The sequence below is a fragment of the Sorex fumeus genome, unplaced genomic scaffold (assembly GCF_029834395.1).
Source record: "Sorex fumeus unplaced genomic scaffold, SorFum_2.1 ptg000017l, whole genome shotgun sequence".
In the NCBI taxonomy this organism is placed as follows: Eukaryota; Metazoa; Chordata; class Mammalia; order Eulipotyphla; family Soricidae; genus Sorex; species Sorex fumeus.
The window spans coordinates 3,366,083-3,385,848 of record NW_026606074.1 but is presented as its reverse complement, the minus strand read 5'-3'; the positions used below and the strand labels follow the sequence as shown (position 1 = coordinate 3,385,848).

The 19,766-nt window shown below is 60.7% G+C and overlaps 1 protein-coding gene across 4 annotated transcripts in view; it reads right to left on the bottom strand.

Annotated features, from left to right (window-relative positions):
- Nucleotides 1-19,766, bottom strand: part of FBXW11 (F-box and WD repeat domain containing 11) — a 60,049-nt gene that overhangs the window by 27,743 nt on the left and 12,540 nt on the right. For 2 of the 4 annotated variants that reach the window (XM_056112242.1, XM_056112239.1), the window contains exon 3: nt 3,362-3,463. The exons of the other annotated variants lie outside the window; for them this stretch is intronic. In XM_056112242.1, coding sequence (XP_055968217.1) covers nt 3,362-3,463 — 102 coding nt within the window. The remainder of the gene's footprint in view (nt 1-3,361; nt 3,464-19,766) is intronic. 4 annotated transcript variants of the gene reach the window in all.

Below are 19,766 nucleotides of genomic sequence, written 5' to 3'. Positions count from 1 at the left end.
GTGATCCTGAGCATTGCTGAGTGTGACCCAAACAAAAAAGAAACAAACAAAAAACTGCACCTCACAGAAGGTGTACTGTTGAAACTGGGTCCCAGTTCAGTAGGGTAGGAGCTCATGAAAAGGAATCTGCCTGTACACGTGCACACGTCAGGGAAGAGAAGGAAGAACAGACACTAAAACGAAGTGAGCTTGTGGCTGAATGGTTAGTTTCTACTTGATAATTTTGACTGTAGCACTACTCAATAGGGACTCCCCAGAACCACCCAGGGAGAGCTCAGGCTTAATAAAAAAAATTTTTTTAAAAAATCATATAAAGTGGGAGGGTGGCCTTGAAGGAAACGGGCTGGAGGAACAGCCTAGAACCCCTGCTCTGTGGGCCCGGATCTATCTCAGCTACAGCCACTTCAACTGTACTGACGGGCAGAGGCCTACAGCCACGGGAGCCCAGGACACGGAACCTCCAAAGCTACGTACCAGACACGGAGCGCAGGGCCCACTGCACTTGGGTTAAGGTGTTTTAAGGGCTGGAGCCATAGCACAGCGGGGAGGGCGTTTGCCTTGCACGTGGCCGACCCGGGTTCGATTCCCAACATCCCATAGGGCTCCCCCAAGTACCGCCATGAGTAACTCCTGAGTGCATGAGCCAGGAGGAACCCCTGAGCATTGCAGGGTGTGAACCAAAAAGAAAGCAAAAGGGTGCTTTAAATGGGATCTGGACTCTAACTCCTTCCCTGTGCTCAGACGGTCTCAGGGCTTCTCCCCAGCACTCCAGGGGCCCCCAGGCACCACAGGAGTGATCCCTGAGCACTGCTGGGTGTAACCCACATACAAAAACAAAACCATAAAACTACCCATCCCACAGGTGGCTGTGGGAACCGGACACAGAAGCCGTTGGTCAACAGGCAGTTTGAATTTCCCCGCAGGTGAGCACGTCATTCCGAGCGAGCGTGCGATTCTCATTCGATCTGTCTCCCAAATCCACCCTCATCCGATTCTATTCTGATGCTTCAAATTCTCTGACCACCATCTCTACTGTTCTCAGGATATCTGACGTGAAAATAATTTTTAAATCGTAATTCATAGTGAGAGGTGAGAAATAGCCTTCTTTTGGGGTGGGGGAGGGGGTGAGTTCGATGGACGGTTTCCACCCGAATCCTCCACGGCCACCCTCCACGAGAGAAGCTGCTCTGGAGGTGGGCTGGCACGCGCAGGGGAGGAGCGGGGCGGGAAGGGCCGTGGGCCTCTCTCGAGGGAGACCCTCGGCACGGGAGCCTCAGGCTGAGCCCTGGACTGGCCCCTGGAACAATGGCCGGGCTGAATGCAGACAAGGCAGCAGCTGAAATAGACTCACCTCAGAGACACCAGACTCACTCAACTATTCTAGCCATAAAATCGTAAAGGTGGGTCCCAACACACTCACACACACACACACACACACACACACACACTCTCACACCCTCGGGCTTCCCGGCCATCTGAACGGGAATTAAACGTAGCCACCATTTCTCCTGCTTCCCAGAGGTGCTTGGTTTCGCCCTCGGGAGCCGCAGGGTGGCAGCTGCCCGGCTGGGGGGTGCCGGGCAGGGTCCCCTGCGGCTCCCCCCACGCCTGGCACGGGTCTCCCGGGCCCCTTGGAGGGGAGCAGAGCTGGGTCAGAGCTGCCGTGAGCAAACACATTCTTGGGCCCCTCACACCCAAATCGAGTCTCGCATCCGGCAGAGTGGGCGCCGGAATCAAAGCAGGCCAGGAAAGTCCCCGGCCCTGGCCAGGAGGACAGGACAGAGTCACGCCCCACTGCCATCGGCCCAGACAGGCCCCCGGACACCCAGCAGGAGGGGATGCGCCCCCCCCTCCCGCCTCAGTCACGCTCAGCCCCCACGTCACCATGTCTCCTTCGAGGCCCAAAGCAAGGTCCAAGCAAGGCCCAAACTGTCCTTCCCAACCCGGGAGAGCAGAGCACAGAGGGACTCTCAATGCCCGGGGCCCCCCTTTCCAACCGTGGAGGACCCGCTCCCCCCCCTGCACACAAACAGCACCGTCACCAAGTGCCCCCGACGCTGCCTCCCGCCGGCAGTGACCAGCCCAGCTCCTGCACCCGGCTCTCACCGGCCACTGGCCCTGCCCCTCGATTCAGCCGCGGAAGAGGCAAGGAAGCGCTTCCAGAGAAACAGCCAGAGCCGGCACCCAGGGACGCTGGCATCCGGCAGTGGGGAAACACGCGTGGCAGGGCCTGCCGGCTTCAGTCTGGGCCGTGCAGGAAACCGCTGCTCCCAGGGAGGGCCCCCCCCCCCCCAGCAGCCTCCGGCCTAAGAGCGCTCATGCCTGGATGGAGCTTGGCGAGGGACGCCCCCCACCCCGAGCCCCCCTAGAAAGCAGTCTCCGTGCGCCCGCCACGGAGGAAGGACACGAAACACACCCACCCGAGCAGAGGCCAAAGGTGCGCCCTCCCGCCCCCCCTCCCCCCTCCCCGCCCCCTGCCCAGAGCAGACAGAGCACTGGAGGCGCGTGACGCTCCCGGGCCGGCAGCGGCCTCAGCTAACCCACCTGCTGCTCCACAGCCCGGCCCTTCCCGTCACGGGGCGCCCGCGTCCGCCCGTGTCCGAGACCCACGCGGCCGCCTGAACCGCGCCGCCATGACACGCAGCCGGCTACGAGCCCGCCCCAGCCCACCCCGAGCTCCCGACCAGCAGAGCCTTCCGCCTTCGCCCACCTGGAGCCCACCCGCCGCCCGCCCACTCACCCGCCCGCCACGCCACGCCACTTGGCACGGCTGCGTGCCCGAGAGCCTCCCCGACCCCCCCCCCCGCCCCGGCCCACCCCCCAGTTCTACTTCCGTCTGTGGAATTCTCTGCCGGCCTCAGCCTGGAAAGTTGGGGAGCCCGGCCTGGGGGACAGGCACTCTGGAGTCTGGCTCAAGAGGGTCAGTGGCCCCCCGGGGGGACGGATCCCGGCAGCATGAAGCTGCGGTGTCCAAAAATTCCCGTGGGAGGCTGGAGACCCTCTGGGAGTCCCCTCCCGCTCCTGCAGGCAGGGGGGAGTGGCGGCAGGCCCGAGGAAGAGCCGCAGATGGGGGGCGGGGGGTGGGGGGAAGCCACTTTAGGGAGCCTCCCGACGGGTCGCAGCGGCCCCCAGGGAGCAGGCCACGGACAGCGGGGCCCTGGCCCGGGCGGGAGAAGATGGGACGGGAGCCCAAAGCAGGAGGAGAGCCCCTCCCCCACCCGTCCTCACCCCTCCGAGGGAGGCTGCAGGCTGGAGGCGGGCAGAGGGTCACACAGAACACGGAGCAGACGCCACCCGCCCCCCCCCTCGGCGCGCGTGGCATACGTAAGGAAACACATGTAGGACAAGAAAGAAGAGGCACCTGGAGACAGCTGGCATTGGGCAGGCTGCGCAGGCAACTCAGTGTGCACATGCTCTCTGCCAGGGTGGCGCAGCCTAGCCACAATGACCTGGGCACAGAACACTGCAGGGTGACAAAAAGGAAGGAAGAGAAGAAGCAGTTAGAGCGTCGCCATCACCCCACAGGCATCCCGACTGTTAGTGGGGCGGGGGCGGGGCGGGGGGTGGGCCGGGGGCGCCCCGGCGGCGCCCTGACCCCGGGAGGGGGGGCACCCACTGCTGGCCCTCGGGAACGGGGGCGGGTGCTTCTGCTCCCAGCCACTCACGCCTCAGGCCTCGGGAGCCCGGGCGTGCGCAGAATCCGGAGGAAGCTCACGTTTCCATGGAAACCCACAGGGAGAGCCGGGTGGGGGTGGGGACGGGCCGCGAGGGGTGGCTTTGGGGTGGGGGGGCGCGGAGGCTGGCTGGGCCGGGCCGACCACAACCCCGATTTCTCATCTCTGGGGTTCTGGGCGTCCCGGAGCTCAGGGGGGCGAGTCACGTGGGCTGGTCCCTCCCTCCCAACCGCAGAGTGGGAAGGGCCCTGGGGGCGTGGCGAGGAGACTGGCCGGCTCCTACTGGCCCACACGTGCCCATCCTCCCCCCACCTAGGGTGCTGGGGAGACCCCCGACCACCGGCAGGTCAGCCGGGCACAGCCCTGAGCTGCCCTCAAACCCGAGAGGCCAAAGGCAGGCCAAGGATGAGTGAGAGGCAGCGAGTGACAAATGGGGGTAGGGGGACGCGGGGCCCAGGCTACACCCACCCCAGCGTCATCACAGCTGCCTGCCCCGCCCTCTTTGGGTTTCAAGGGACCCGAGAAGAAAGTTTCCCTGTTAAAACAGAGCCCAAAGGGAGCACAAACATGCCGGGCGAGAGTCTCATGGCCACGACAAGATCTGCGGACCTGGACACACTTTGGAGAAACCGAGGGCCAAAGAAATTACTATGGCAACCCCGGCCAGCAGGAAAACAGCGCGAACCCCCCCCCCAACTCCAGGTGGGGGCCGGCTGGGGCTGGGGGGTGGAGGCATCCCGAGGCCCCGCACAACTTTCCCGCTCAGAGCTTCTGGGCTGGAAGTTGAAATCCAGGCCCCTGCAGCTCCGAGGGGTGTTTCACCCCAGTGTCCTCAGGGTCTACTCCTGGCTCTGTGCCCGGGGAGGCCTATGCAGTGCCCTGTGCAAGGCCCCCTGGCCTAGCCCTCTGGCCCTGGCCACTCTAACGTGCCACGCCCACGTTAACACCTCACTCCTGTGGAACCTCAGTCATCTGAGAGAGTGAGTCTGGAGTCGGGCCCCCAGGGGAGGGCAGTGCCCACCTCCCCCACCCCCCAGTGTAAGGCTCTGGGAACCCCCACCCCGGAGGGGGCAAGCAGCCCATGGAACCGACCCACCTGGCCCAGAATCTCCAGAAGGGACCCCAGGAAGCACCACAAGGAAGAAACAAATGAATAAGGAAAGAACTAAACCGTGAGTGAAGAAGACAGAATCCTAGGGCTGCAGAGCGGAGGCGGGCAGGGCAACGGCCCCCCTCACCCCCAGGGTCTTGGAAGGCTGCAGAGCACAAGCCGTCACCGCCACACGCAGAGCTGGCGGGGTCTGTTAAAAGAGCAACCGTCCCCAAGTCCGGGGAACAAGGAACAAAACTGGTGGCAGAACTGAGAGCAGAACCCTGGCCGACAGGGCGCCAGTCTCTTCCCCCAACTCCTCTCTCTCTCTCTCTCTCTCTCTGGCTCTCTCTTCTCAGACAGACACCAGCCTGCATCAGGAACGGGACAGGGGACACCCAGGCACACCACACAGCCAGATTACAGCGTTGAAACCAACGCCCACCACCCACCCTTTCAGTTTGAAATCTCTTGGGTTGTTTCAGTGACATCAATCATCCCTCCAACCTAAGAACAGAAGTTAAGGACGACACCTGCAGGCAGGGACCAGTAACAGGTGAGTACCCAGGGGCACCTACAAATCCACTTTCACTCCCCCCCCTCCTGCCAGGTCCCCTCCTGAGACTTGGGTTTGCCTCTGAGGGTCAAAGCCCTGGAGGCAGGACCAGAGACACGCTGGGGCGTCTGCACCCTGCCTGCCTTCAAGCAGCTGACCCCAGCTCACAGCCCCTCTCGGGCAGGATGGGGCCCGACCCTGTCCAAACGGCTACCCCCAAAACACCATGAAGGGAAAAGGCACGATTCTCCGGAATCGGAGTCGGCTGGTCAGGGGCCACAGAGAGGAGGCTGTGGGTAGGGCATTTGCTTTGCCAACCTGGGTCCGATCCCCGGCATCCCACAATCCCACATGGTGCCCCTGAGCACCACAAGGAATCATTCCAGAGTGCTGAGCCAGGAGTAACCCCTGAGCATCACCAGGTGTGGCCCCCAAACCAAAACAGACAAACAAACAAACAATAATTTGAGAACTAAACCTTAAGGGGGGGGAGGGGCGATGCTTAATGCTTTCCACTCAAAGAATCAGAAATCTGGAAACTTCCCATTACCGGGTTTAGAAGCGAAGAAACCGACGTTTAAAGAGGAAGAAACAATGATTGGTCCACGGGTTCTCAACCAGCTCAAGCTGACACCACACTCAGAAAAAAACGCGGAAAGGGACTAGAGCTATAGTACAGCCTTGCACGTGGCCAACCCAGGTTCGATCCCCAGCATCCCATAGGGTCCCCCGAGCACCGCCAGGACTCCTGAGTGCAGAGCCAGGAGTGACCCCTGTGCATTGCTGGGTGTGACCCAAAAAGAAAAAAAAACTGAAAAAAAAAGAGAGAAAAATGTGGAAAATGAATCATCTGAAAACTTAGAACTTCAAAATACTGCCCATGGCGGGAGAGTGATGGTGAGGGGCTCAGGCATGGTGGGAGGGGGGACAGTAGTGAGGGGCTCAGGCACTGCATGGGGACGAGGGGTGGTGGGTGCTGGAATCGTGCAGGAGAAACCCTGCCATCAACTGCCCTGCCACCCCAAACACCCCTCGCTTCTTCCAAGTGACCAAGAGGACAACACACTTGCAGGCAGGGCAAGGGCCACGGGAGGTGACCGTCCCGGAGGGGGCTGGGGGCCGGCCAGGCCTCTCACAGGGCTCGGGTCTGCACCCAGCGGGAGACCCTCCCCCACCAGGAGATGCGAGCGAGGTCACAGCCCGGACAAGGCTGGGAGGAGCCCCCGGCCGGCCGCTGTGGGTGAAGCAGTGTCCCTCATTCTGAAACGGAACCAAGTGCCCTCGCCGTCAGAAGCCAGGCCTCTGCCTTTTTATTTATTTTTTTTTGTAATTAAAAAATAAACTGTCAGTGGCCTCCCGTGCCACGTCGGCACACTCTCGCCACTAAGAAACACCTCGAGAACTGACCCCGATGCGGTGGGAATTTGCCAGTTTCAACAAATACTATTGACCTACTTCTTCAGGGAACAACAATGCTGGACGGCTAAGCCGCTTCCCCTACAGACCGTCGCCTCAGGCTCCAGAGGAACGGAGGGACACGGATGGACATGGATGGACACAGATGGACACACACACACACACACACACACACAAGACACTGAAGAGGCCCTTGGGGGATTAGAAAATCCCCAGGGACACACACACACAAACACACACACACACACACACACAAACACACACACACACCCCACTGAAGAGGCCCTTGGGGATTAGAAAATCCCCAAGAAATGTGGGTCACGACTTCACGTTGAGCACATGTTAAACTCAGGATTCTTCTGAGACGAGGAAGTGAGTCACGGGGCTCCGGTTCGGACACAGATAGACGCCCCCCGGGTTGTGTTCTGGGGGGTCTCCGTGCCAAGGGAAGCCGCCGTGAGCCCCGGGACGCCGAGGCTTTCTGCGGCCGTCCACGGAAAGCACAGAGCAGACTCGGGCCCACCAGGCTGAGGAGGAGAGGCAGGCGAGCGACAAGAGGAACGGCAGCTTTTGGCATTTTTCGAAGCAGCAAGTTATTAAAAGAGGGAGGAGAGAAACGTCCTCGGCTCCCTTCCGATTGCCATAGGAACCGCGCGAGGGGGGCCGCGCGCATGCAGCACCTGGCCGCCCATTGGCTGGCGGGCCGCACGCTGGCCGGAGCCGGCCTCCAGACGGGGCTTCCGCGTCCATTCATCTCAGAGCCACCGGAGAGGGAGTGAGGGCGCCCCCCCCCCCCAGCACCAGAAGCCTCGGCCTCATCCCAGGGCTCCCAGGAAGCCCCCACAGATCCGCTTTCAGTCGCCCAGCCGAGAGGCTTAAACTACTACTATCTCATTCAGCCCCAAACTTCTCGGCGCTGACACCGCAGAGTCAGGCACGAAGACCCTAGGAGGGTGCCCTGAGAATACGCAGCATGCGCACGCGCACACACACACACACACTCTCTCTCACAGACACTCACAGACTGAAACCCACCCAGAGGAGGACCATGACCCAAGCAAGCCATACAGGATGAGCAGGAGGCAGCTGGGGGTGAGGAGAGACACCCGCAGAGCAAGGCGTGCAACCCAGCTGGGTGAGCTGGGAGACCCCATCTACCCCCAACGGGCAATCCTGCGCTTCTCCAGTACCGAAGGGCAAGAAGACGAATTACTCGGGTGGAACCACACCTCCAGCCCCCCACCCATTATGCTACAGGCTCAGGAGTTTCATCCTGGGGGCAGGGGGGGAGCGCAGAGGTCTTTTCGGATGTGCTCGGAGATAAAGAGACCTCCCAGGCACACCATCCGGTATTTCTGAAATAAGTATCTACCGGAGGGCTTTCTGGTTCTTGTTTTTGACAATCCATCAACGTGCAGTTTCAGAAACACGTCAGAGCTGGATGAAAGGGTCCGGGCGACAGATGGTGGGGTGGGAGAGGCTGGGGTGGGACATCGCACCCAGGCAGTCTCCCCACTCACCTCTGCACCTGGGAAGACAGGGCGGGCACCTGCCACATGCCAGACAGCCAGGGTGCCCTCAGCAGGGGTCGACCCAAGGGGACAGGCAGTCTATTCCTTCTAAAAAAAAAAAAATCTTTATGGCGGAGAAGGGAGGGAAGCAGAGGGTGGAACCCAGGTCTCACCCTGGCAAAGCCTGGACTTTACCAGTGGACACACCCAGGCCTCAGCAGCCACGCGTGCTCCTGGCTGCTGTGAGGCTCCATGCCACGAAGCCCCCGTGCGTGGGAGCGAGGCACCCCAGCCGGCATTGCCCTGTGCTGCCGGGCCGGGATGCGGGTGTGCTCAGGGCTGACTCCGGGCCGGGCTGCCCACAGGCAAACAGGCATCTCTCAGGCCCGTCAGCGTTGTCCGAGCCACTGCGGGCAGCCGTCACGTGACGCGGGAATCCACGGGTCGTGGCAGGAGGGAACCATGCCTGGAACCCTCACACCGGCCAGTGCCAAGCCCTCCCTGGTGCCGGAGGACAGCGGGCCAGCCCTCGCCTCTGCAGGCTCACGCCCAAGAGCCCCATCTCCCTACTCGGCCTCGCAGCCTCTCCCAGCAAGATGGGTACTGCGCCTGAGAGGGCAGCCAACGAGCCGATGCCAGAGCGAACCCCACCTGACCCAGGGGAGCGGACGCAGGATGTCGGCGGCGGCCTACGTGGCAGGAAACCCCCCATTCCGGTCTCTGCCCAGGACCTGGCTCTGGTCAGCGGGGCGGTTCCCCACCGGGGCTCGTCATCGCGGCCAGGTCACACGGGGGTTCCCCACCCTCCACGCCAGTCGCCACTGAGATGACGCAGCCACGAAGGACTCCGTGACTTTTCTGAGGCTCCGGCTGGGGCTGTGGAGGGAGGCCAGAGAGAACACCGCGCCCGCGCCCCCCCCCCCCCCGCCTTCTCTGCCTTGGGGACAGGCAGTCCATTTCTTCTGAAAAAAATGGACTTCTAAAAAAAGCCACGCCCAGGGGTGCTCGGGACTCCCAGCTCTGTGCTCAAGGTCACTCCCGGGGACCTGAGGGGACCCTACGGGATGCATGCAAAGCAAGCAAGAGCCCCCTCCCCACTGCCTGCCTCTCGGGCCCTCATGCCACGCTCTAAAGCCCAGACCCACGATGCAGACCTCCGGCTGACAGAATGGAAGTCACACTGGAAAGGCCCTCCCACACCCGACCCCGGCTCTGCCGCCTTCACAGAGACGATACCCCACATCATCACCACCACCGAGTAACTGCAGAGACAACACCCACCCCCACCTCCCCCACATCACCACCACCGAGGAACTGCATGTCAGCACGATGGGGCCTGCCAGCAGCCAGGGAACACGGAACCCAGAAAGGAACCACAGTACTTCTTAGCAACTGAACTGCAGCGGGACTATCTACTTAAAAATAACTCCACAGGGCATCCCTCAGGCTAGGCTAGGTGCTACCGAGAGCGAAGGGCCTGGGGAGAAGGAAGGGGAAGGAAGAAACCAGGGAACCGGCGCAAAGATCTGGGGCCCAACCCCCAGAAGAGGCCGCCCCAGCACTGCAGACATGCCCCCTGCCCCTAGAAAACGCAAGAGGAGGAGAAAGAGGGCCAGGAACTGGGTTTGGGGTGGGAGGCCCCGAGTTCCAGCCTCGGCGCCAGTGCCCCAAAGGAAGGAGGAAATTTATTCTCGGCCAGACTGTAGTGGAACTGGGACTTGAGGCCACAGCCCAGACCTTCCTCACACCCGTTAAACTTTTAACAACGACCACGTGCCGAATGACCACTGGGCTCAGCGGCCAGCGACCCCCACCGCGGTGGACAGTGGCTCGGCACGCTCAATTTCTGACTCATTCACATTTGCTGCTGCTTCTGCCCCGAAAATCTAGTGCCCCTGGTCATCTTTCATGGGCCCGTGAATTTTAAAGTGGTGCTTTATAATTGCATCGCTATAAAGTTCCTGAAGGTCACAAACCGTGACCCGGCGGTGTTTGTAAGAACGGATTCCTTTTTCCGATACCTTCAGGCCCATCTTCAGCAGACGGGGCTTAAATGTGCTGAGATGCTGAGCACTGGGGAAATATTTCGCCGCGTGATCAGCAGAAATAGTAGTAGGGGCCATTAGCCTCTAGCACGCGTTCCCCAAACTCCAGCTACCACTGGTGACTCCAGGACTGTCCTGGGCTCCTCCTGGCCCTGAGAGGAGGCGGAGGATTTGACGGTGGGGGGAGCGGAACCTCTATTCTAAGTAGCAGACAGAACAGGATGTAACCAAATCATCTATTTCCGGCAGGGCCCCGGCCCGCCGGCATGAGGCGAGGCGAAGCTGCGGAGGATGGGGTCCCCCCCAAGCTCCTCACATCAGCCCAAGCCCAGCCGGGACCAACCGGACTGCCAGGGCGCAGGCTGGCCAGGGAAGGAAACTTTCCATCAGGGAACCAACCAGGTGCCTGCGGAAGTCCAACCTCATTTTCACTATCCATTGTTCTCCTAAGGATGCCATCAGCCCTCAAGAGGGCTAAATAAATTTACAAGAAACAGAGGCCCAGAGAGCGGGGGAGACTGGCCGGGGCTGGCGGAAGCTGCGGTAACCCCGCCTTCCTCCGCACACCAGCGCCCAACGTAGCAGCAACCTCACGCCTATTTCCAAACCTCTCCCGTCGCGCCCCTAGACGGCCGAGGGGAGTGTAACTGGTAACTTCTCCGCACAGTCAAGGCTGGAAACCCCGTGCGCCTTATCCGACTCAGCAATTTCAACGTGCAGGAAATTAAACTACAATTAAACTACGGGGGCGGGGGAACGGGGAAGGCTCGGGCAGAGCGAGAGCACGGACCTGGACTCCATCCCTGGCATCCCGTAAGGTCCCCGGAGCACCGCCAGGAGTGATTCCTGCACGCAGAGCGAGGAGCAACCCCTGAGCATTGCAGGGCGCAGCAAACAAACAAACAAAAAACGACAGGCTGTGACTCCGATCAAGTCACATTTAATAATTACTTCCCCAAGTAGCAATGACTATCAACGAGTGCATCCCAGATGTGAAGTACAGGGATTTCCGTCTATCCCGCCCCGTTCCTTCTCTCAGCCGCACATCCAGCCACGGGGCATTCCTGGTTCCCAGCCCGCTTCCTCCAGGCCAGCCCCACACAGAGGCGCAGCTCTGGCACAACCACACGCTTCCGCGGGGTCCAGCGATGGGCACTGGCCCCTGGGTCCCAGCCGAGAGCAGTCACACCTCTGCCCCCACCTGCCTCAAGGAACTGAGCGTTCCCCGGGGGAAAGGCGGCAAAAAGGCACCTGTCCCCCCCCCCGCGCCCGGGCACCAGAGCTGCCTGCCACCTCCTGGCCCCCCAGCCTGCTGCCTGCTCTGCTGCCAGCCTCTGTCAGAGACTTCTGGAAGCACCTGCAGGGGGAGGCCTGAGGGGTCCAAATCCTGAGTCTGCTTCCCCCGAAGAAAACCAAGCGTGTTGGGCCCGAGAGCACACAGGCTGGGAGGCGCGGGGGGCTGACCCCGCCACTGCCAGGCGCGTCCCCAGCCCAAACACACTGAGGAGTACAGAGTCTGTCTGAGGAGCACAGTCTGTCCTGGAGCGGACGCAAGCCACAGCTTTCCGGAAGAGGGCATGCGGGACCCCCGAGGGAGGCCACACCATAGCCCTATGTTTGAAGGTTTTCATCTGAAACTGCGGCTGCATTCAGAAGTTGGCTGGGCCTGCCGCTCTATCAGATGCTGAAACGCAACGCACTGCACGGCAGATGTTCTCAGTGCCGAAGGCACCCGCATCACAGGGTATTTCTGGCAACAGAGCTTTATTACTTCCTGGTTTATAAGCGGGGAAGGGAGGAAGAAAGAGAACTTCCTAAAAACTAAAAAGTGCTTACAGAAACGCAGCTCTGGGGCTGGAGCGATAGCACAGCAGGAGGGCGTTTGCCTTGCACGCGGCCGACCCAGGTTTGATCCCTGGCATCCCAGAGGGTCCCCCGAACACTGTCAGGAGCAATTCCCGAGGGTGGAGCCAGGGTAATCCCTGACCATTGCCAGGTATGACCCAAAAAGCAAATAAGTAAATAAATAAATAAATAAATAAAACAAAAACCAGGAGAGCCTAAGCTGTAGTCCACGGAAGGACAGCTCTGAAGAGTTCCAGACATCGTTCCTCTCAAGGGCTTCCTGCTTAGACACCTAGCTAGCTCTCTCTTTCCTCCTTTCCTCTCCTCTCCCTTCCCCTCCCTCCCTCCCTCCTTCATGGGATGAGACCAGAATGCAAAGTCGCCTATTACCAGATAGAAAGGGGCCCAGCTCTCAGCCCCTCCATTCACGTCATCGTGATGGGATGCGCGGACTCTCATAGCGGCCATTGTTCCGTGTCCCCAGCTGACCCTGGTCTCCACCCAGCAGCCAGGCTCTCCCAATCAATGGGTCTGCCTGCAGCATGGGGGGTGGGGGGGGGGGGGACAGCAGCTCAGGGCGGGACGCTCTCGGGCAGCTCCTCCTCTGTTGCAATAACCATGAATGACTCAGCCCCAAAGGAACCAGTCAAGATGCTCTACACAACACAGATGTCACTCTCCCAACACAGTCTTCATTAATTCTGGGAGGAGGGACAGGAGACAGCTCTCCTGGGAATACTCCCCGATGCCTTGAGGAAACCACTTCCTCCCGCGGTTAAGAGAAAAGCCATCTGCGAGGCATACTTCTTTAGCACTGACGAGCTGAAAGACGAGAGAAAGACAATTATAACAGCTACCAGAACTGGAGAGGACGACAAGGTGACACTCATCTCCCTTTAAAAATAATCGAATTCAAAACCCCCAAACGCCTCTCTCAACCACAAGAAAATGCCAAGAGCGACCCATTTCTTGGACAGAACATGCTTCCAAGCAGACGTGGAGTCCCGTCTCAGAAACGAGTCCATGAAATCCCGACGCTACACAAACCACACGGTTAGGCAAGCTCCTGACGGCCGGCGAATGGAGGCTTCCAGGTTCCTGGAGTGCCTGGTAGGGCCCATAAATATTTGTTCAACGATCCAACAGATCCAGCAAGGTCTGACGGGTTCCCATTCACAGCACACGCCTGGTGGGAAGATAGTGTTATCAGGGCTGGAGCGATAGTGCCAGGGCGCTGGCCCTGCACGTGGCCGGCCCGGGTTTGATCCCCACGTCCCACAGGAGGGACGCCTGGGCACAGAGGCCAGAGCCAGGTGTGGCCAAGAAGAGAATAATGTTGTCACGTTAGAGGGTCGGCGCGGCGGGGCTGCAGTGATGCCTCTGTCCTGGGGGCCAGCTCCAGGGGTCACCGGCAAGGGCCCGAGTGAGGCGGAGGAGGAACGGGAACCCACAGCTTCCTCAGGACCTGCCAATCGATCCAGCCCCTTTCACGATGTAAGACAGTGACAGGGTTTCCGTACATACAACTGGAAACCCTTGAGCAAATGAAACGACACAGGCGAAGCCCCAAACAACGCCAGGTGGCAGAGTCCTGCCACCGCCGGGTTCCCATCCCTCGCCCGCACAGCCCCATCGCCGACACAGGGGGCTGCAGGGGACACAGATACCAGGATGACACTCCGGGAGTGTCCAGGAGACGCCATAGCTCGAGGCTGCAGCAGGGACCCCCGATTCTCCCCAGAGCCTGAGCAGCACCCCACCCCCCATGCAGGGCACTTCCCTCCAGACCCGTGACGAGCAGGGTGTCGCCAAGGCTGTCCAGGCACAGGTGCCCTCTGCAGCGGCCAGCACTCCCCACCTGCCATCCCACCTCGCCCGCCTTCATCTCGTTTGCCTACACACACGTTTCACCGCATCGTCTCTCCCCGTTTATTTTGTTTCTGTCTTCCTACGTCGGATGTGTCACTTGTCATCACCCAAACCCTCGTCTTTGGAATCGAGTCAGGCTGAAAGGCAGCCGAGAAGCACAAAGGCACCGAGGGCCGGACTCGAGAAAAGGCAAGAGCCGGGGCTGGGGAGTGAGTTTGACCAACACGCCCCGCACAGGAGTGACCCCTGAGCACCCCCGAACAAAAGAGACAGAACAGGAAAAGGCAAGAGACGAGCAGTGGAGAGCGCCTGTGAGCGGGGCCGGCGGTGGCCGCCCGGGGCCCCACCAAGGGCTCGACTCTTCCAGGGCCCCTTCCCGAGCAAGAACAGAACGTCGAGGCACTGAGCACGGATCGGGGGCGTGTCGGATGTTTGGTTTTAGCTGACGGAGAGACAGGCTGGATCGAGATCCAAGAAACGTCTCGGTCAATGGCCAAGAGCCACGAAGCTACGGGAAACAAAGAAAGGACAAATACGTGGCAATATTAAAAAAAAATTTTTTTTTCTTTTTAGAAAGAGGAAGGATGGGAGGGGCGATGGCTTCAAGAGAGACTTAAGTGGCCACCAAGTCCACAGCATGTGTCGGCTCCGGAGCTGAAGAAACCAACCACGACACTCAGGAGAGAGACCCGCAGACCTGCACCCAAGGCAATCTAACACACGCGACCCTCCGTGAAACCGCCAGTGTTCTCAGAGACGGTCTCAGACCCGACCCGGGCAAACAGGCAGACAGTCAGGACAACTCTGGACCCTGGCCACTAACAAACACGTCTGTGAGCGCAGGACGTCAATGATGGGGCGGGTGTGCTGGGGGGCACCTTGAGGGGGACCCCAGACTGTCTGCTCCGTTACTCCGGAAATCTTCAAGCTGACTTCAAATAAGTGAGTGTATCTATGAGCCCACCGGGCAGTTAAGTATAACACGACTTAGTTGTGGATGCTGTGTGGGCCACACCTGGCGGTGCTCAGGGCCTGCTCCTGGCTCGGTGCTCTGGGATCACTTCTGGCGGGGCTCAGGGAGCCATTTGGGGGGCCGAACCCAGTCAGCCACACACAAGGCAAACGTCTTACTTGCTGTGCTATACCGCTCCGGCCCCTAAACACTAATGTAAAGGAATTGTTGTCCCCACCCCCCCTTTTTTTAGATGAAAACCAGGCAAGACCAGGAGGTAAGCAGAGGCCCTGGCGGGCAGCTGGGGCCCAGCACAGAGGACACGTGCAGGTCCCCTAAAGGTATCGGGAAATGCCGCGCTGGGCGAGGGCAGAGAGTCATGCCCCTCCAGGACGGAGGCGCTCCCACAGCCCAGACAGACAGACAGACACATGCGCACGTGTGCGGGACCCCGAGAAGAGTCGACCCAGATGCAGCAGCCAACGTCTAACGCAAGCACCGCTTCCCCAGGGCCTCTGGGTGCAGCGGGGTGAGCAGAGGGTCCTGCCGGGCCCCACTTGCAAAGACTGACGGCACAGCTGGACGACAGTCAGGCCCGTCCGGGGGCGAAGGCTCTGGCCCTGCACTAAATCCAAGTCCGTTCCGTCCCTGGCACCACAAAGGGCCCACCAGGCACTGCCAGAGTGGCCCCCGGCACAGAGCCAGGAGTGGCTCCTGAGCACAGCCGGGAGACCCCCGGTCCAAAATCAAACGACGCCACTAGGAACGAGAGCGACAAGCGGTTGGGTTCTCCACCCGCAGGGGAACCGGGAGAAGCTGGAGCCCCTCAGAACAGCACAGCCACGCAGATGCCGAGGGGGCCACGGCCTGATGGGGGCCGCCAGCCAAGGGCTGGGCTCCATGCTCTCTGCGTGCTCTCAGGACACACCAGCCCCAGCTCGGAGACGCCCGCCCAAGGTGGCAATCACCGCTTCCGAGAACGCACGCCGGGCTTTACGAGACAGAACCGAGAGGCCCACAAAGGGCAGGTGTGACGGCTACCAAGGCCGAGCCTTTACTCAGCTAACAGGCACCTTTGAAACACGACCACGAGGTCATGGCGCCGAGTTGCCCTGGGCACTGCCGGGCAGAAAAACGCAGCCTGCAGAACAACTTCACGTGTGGAAAAACAAAGGTGAGACACCTACAGAAAAGAAGAGCGGACAGACAGGCAGGCGGGCGGGCGGGCGGACGGACGGACAGACGGCGCAGTGGTCATGGGGGCTATCTTGCACACGGCCGGACAGGGTTCAAGCCCTGGCATCCCACAGGGTCCCTCCACCCCTCTCCGGCTTCTGTTTTTAATTTTATATCATGTTCGTATGTTTTTTCTGTAATATATATAACCTCTTGAAAAGAAAATGTGTCTTACTGAACGACCTCCCAATAGTTCCCAGTGTGCATATAAAGGACAATGTGAGTTAGCTGGATCAGCATTGGGGGGGTGCAGGAAAGAATCTTGATCCCTGGGGCCAGAGAAGGGGAGGTAGGGGCACTTGCCTTGCACTCAGCCAACCCAGGTATGGTTCCCCGTGCCCTACATGGTCCCCTGCGCCCGCCAGGAGCCAGCCCTGAGCAGAGCCCCGAGCCAGCCCTAAGGACGCACAGACTCCCAACTCTTAGAAAGACGAGCCTTTTTCCCGTCTGGACTTTGGCACGGTGATTTACACCACCATCAATAACAGAAGTTTCGGGCGCAGTGGCAAATCCCTGGCTCTGGCTCCCTAGACTGCGTCAGCGTAAGACCCTCAGGGCCAGCCCGAGACAGGCAGCACCAGGGGGCTGCCCGGGCACAGGCGGGCAGGAACCCGCAGGGCACGGCAGAGAGAAGCTGCCGTTATCCAGGCACACGCAGCCACCTCGCTAGAAGTCGTCGACGGGGTGGAGCGACAGGACAATGGGCAGGGCATGTGCCTGGCACACGCCCAATCCAGGTTTGATGCCCAGCACCCCACAGGGTCACCCAGGTACTGCCCGGTGTGGCCCCCACACCAGGATGATGAGAATAACAAAAAGAGTCTGGAGCACTCCCGGAAGCGCTGACCCCCGCTGGCCACGAGGAGGATGCGAGGAGGATGCAGATGGACACTGCAAGGGGCTCTCCCTTCCCTCCCCCGCTCGGTCAAGCACCACCGCGGGCCAGGCCGGGGCAGCTGACCCCACAGGCCGCCGACACGGGACCCGCGGCAGCCCGGGCCCGGCGTGCGGGGAGACTCGGGAGAGAAACGTCGGCACAAAAGGCCGAGCCCATGCCAGGAGCTTTCCGCACACGCAGCCTGGACGCAGCCCAGATAGCCATCAGCGGGAGGCCCGGCCAGCTGCCGCCCACGCACATGATGTCATCCCACGGAGCCACGGCGAGGGACAAACACCTGACACCACAGTGAACCTCAAAAACCCGCGGAGCAAGAGGAGCCCAGCGGGACGGGAGCTGGTGACCGCACCCGCCGTGAGCCCAAGGGGCCGTCCAGGGGCTGCTGAACACGCCGCCCGGCTCCCGAGCCTCTGGGGACACGTCTTTCTTTTCCGTTTGGTTTGAGGGCCACATCTGGGGGGGGGGGGGGCGGGTCTCTTTTTGTTACTCTTCACCTGGCTCTACACTCAGGCATCAGGCCCGGCCGGGCTTGGGGGACCTTCTGGAGTGCTGGGGATGAAACCTGGGTGGGCCGCATCCCGCAAACAACAGCTGAAGGGTGCAAAGCCTCCGGAGCAGGCCCCCAGCAGACGCCACTCAGCAACCCTCAGAGGCAGCTCGGATCAGTGGCCCAACAAGGGCCAGGGAGCGGCAGCACAGCGGGGAGGGTGCCTGCCTGGCATGCAGTCCACCTGGGGGGGTCAATCCCCGGCACCCCACAAGGTCCCCCAGTTGCCCCCAGAGTGATCCCTGAGCTCAGAGTCAGGGGTCAACCCTGAGCATTGCCGGGCAAGGCCCCAAATCCCAAAAATTTTTTAAAAAAAATCAAAAAGGCCTGGCAACATCAAGGGGCCTCTGCAGAGTCCCGGGCCAGCCAGCGGTATGAGCTGAAACGAGAGGTGGGGGGTGCTCTCCATCTCGACTGGGACACCCCCCACCCCCAAAGGCCCCCCAGAGACAAGAGCAAGAGACACGGCAGGGCGCAGGCTTCAGGTGTGCACCCAGGCACCCTCCACGCTGAGCGTGGTTACTGGGGGGAGCCACACTGAGAGCCATGCCCCTCCCCCACCCTGGAACTGGAAGCTTCCCCACTGTGCCTCAGGTGGGGCCTGGGGCCTCTGTGTCACCTCCCTCCCATACTGGTGCTTCCCCTGTTGTCCACCTCTATCTCCCCCAATCGCCTGGCCCGAGGGTGCCACGGCACCGGACAGTCAGGTCCCAGCCTGCCCAGGAGGTTCCTGAGCACCGCCCCATCACGGGTTCCAAATGCCCTGCAGACGGCACTTCACAGCCTGCAGAGACGGTGCAAAATCAGCTGGAGCTGAGTGCAACTATGCGGGAACGCGGCCCCGGGAGTCCAGCTCCGGGGCAGTAGGGAAGATTCCGGGAGGAAACCTGACCACTCTGCACACAACTTCCAGAGATGAAGCGACATCGGTTCGGAAACCAAAGTCTGTTCGTGTGTATAACTCCACTAAGCTTCACGTGACAATGCAGAGCCTCTCTCCAAGGGAACCAAGAGATCGCGAAGGCAAGGGGTCAACTCCCAGAAACTGAGAGACGCGAGCCAAAGAGCCGAGCTTTCCAGAAACAGGCCTCGTGTTGAACCGCGCCGGGCTTGCCGTGCACACACAAACACACGCCGGCTATCAACACGGTCGACCCGCTCTCCAGCAGCCCGGGGTTCCGCCTCTTCCCACCATCTGTTACTCTCCTGCCATCCCTCGCCTGGAATATTCCACCGTCTCTAACCCACTGCTGTCCCTCCTCTCCGATGCACCTTCCAGCCCGACAGGCAGTGTGGGCTCCTGCAAGCACCCGTCCTGCTCGGATTTCCAATGTCACCCCTGCTTTCAGACCGCAGCACCCCCAGCCCTTCCCCCGGCCTGGAATCACAAGCTCAAAAGCTCACGCGGCCAGGCGGGATCCACGCTGAAGACCCCAGACGGGCTCCAACTACGGCGCACCCACCACCCGCCCACTTGGGTACCCTCCACCTGTGAGCACCTGTCTCCTCCTCTCCCTCCACACCCTGTCTTTTAGCACCTACGAAACAGCTCCATGTGCCTCCCTCCCACAGTCTCTGCCTGGCCCCTGCTCTCTGTCACCTCTGCTCCGCGCCCCTCCCCCGCCCGTCTGCCCGCTCCGTGCGATGCCCTATGAAATGCCCTTCCTTCCTTTCCGAGCCTCACCCAAGTGCCTCTCTCCATCACGGTCTCCCGGGTCTCCGTATCAGATTCCTTCTGTAAATAAATGCAAGATGCGGCAATGCCCTTTAGGCCCGAGCCCGTGGCAGGCTTCCCTGGCCTCCTGGAGGCACAGGCGCACAGCCCACAGACCACTAAGCAGTACCACCGGGGCTGGGGGGGGGGTGCGCTTTATGATTCCTGGGACTTTCCAAAACGCCAGGGCTTGCAGGTTTAGAAAGATACCCCTGTGGGGATGACTTCTGAGTTAAAAAATAACTTTCAGTAGCCGAGACTGACAACATCACAGTTCTTTTGTCCACAGAAGGATCCGAAAGCGACCACAACCCCAGAACAATCGTTTGGGCATCTAAATCTGACTGCCCCCTGAAAGTGGCCAGCCCTGGAGGAAGGTCGGTCACTGACGTGCAGGGAAAGCAGAAGCCCAG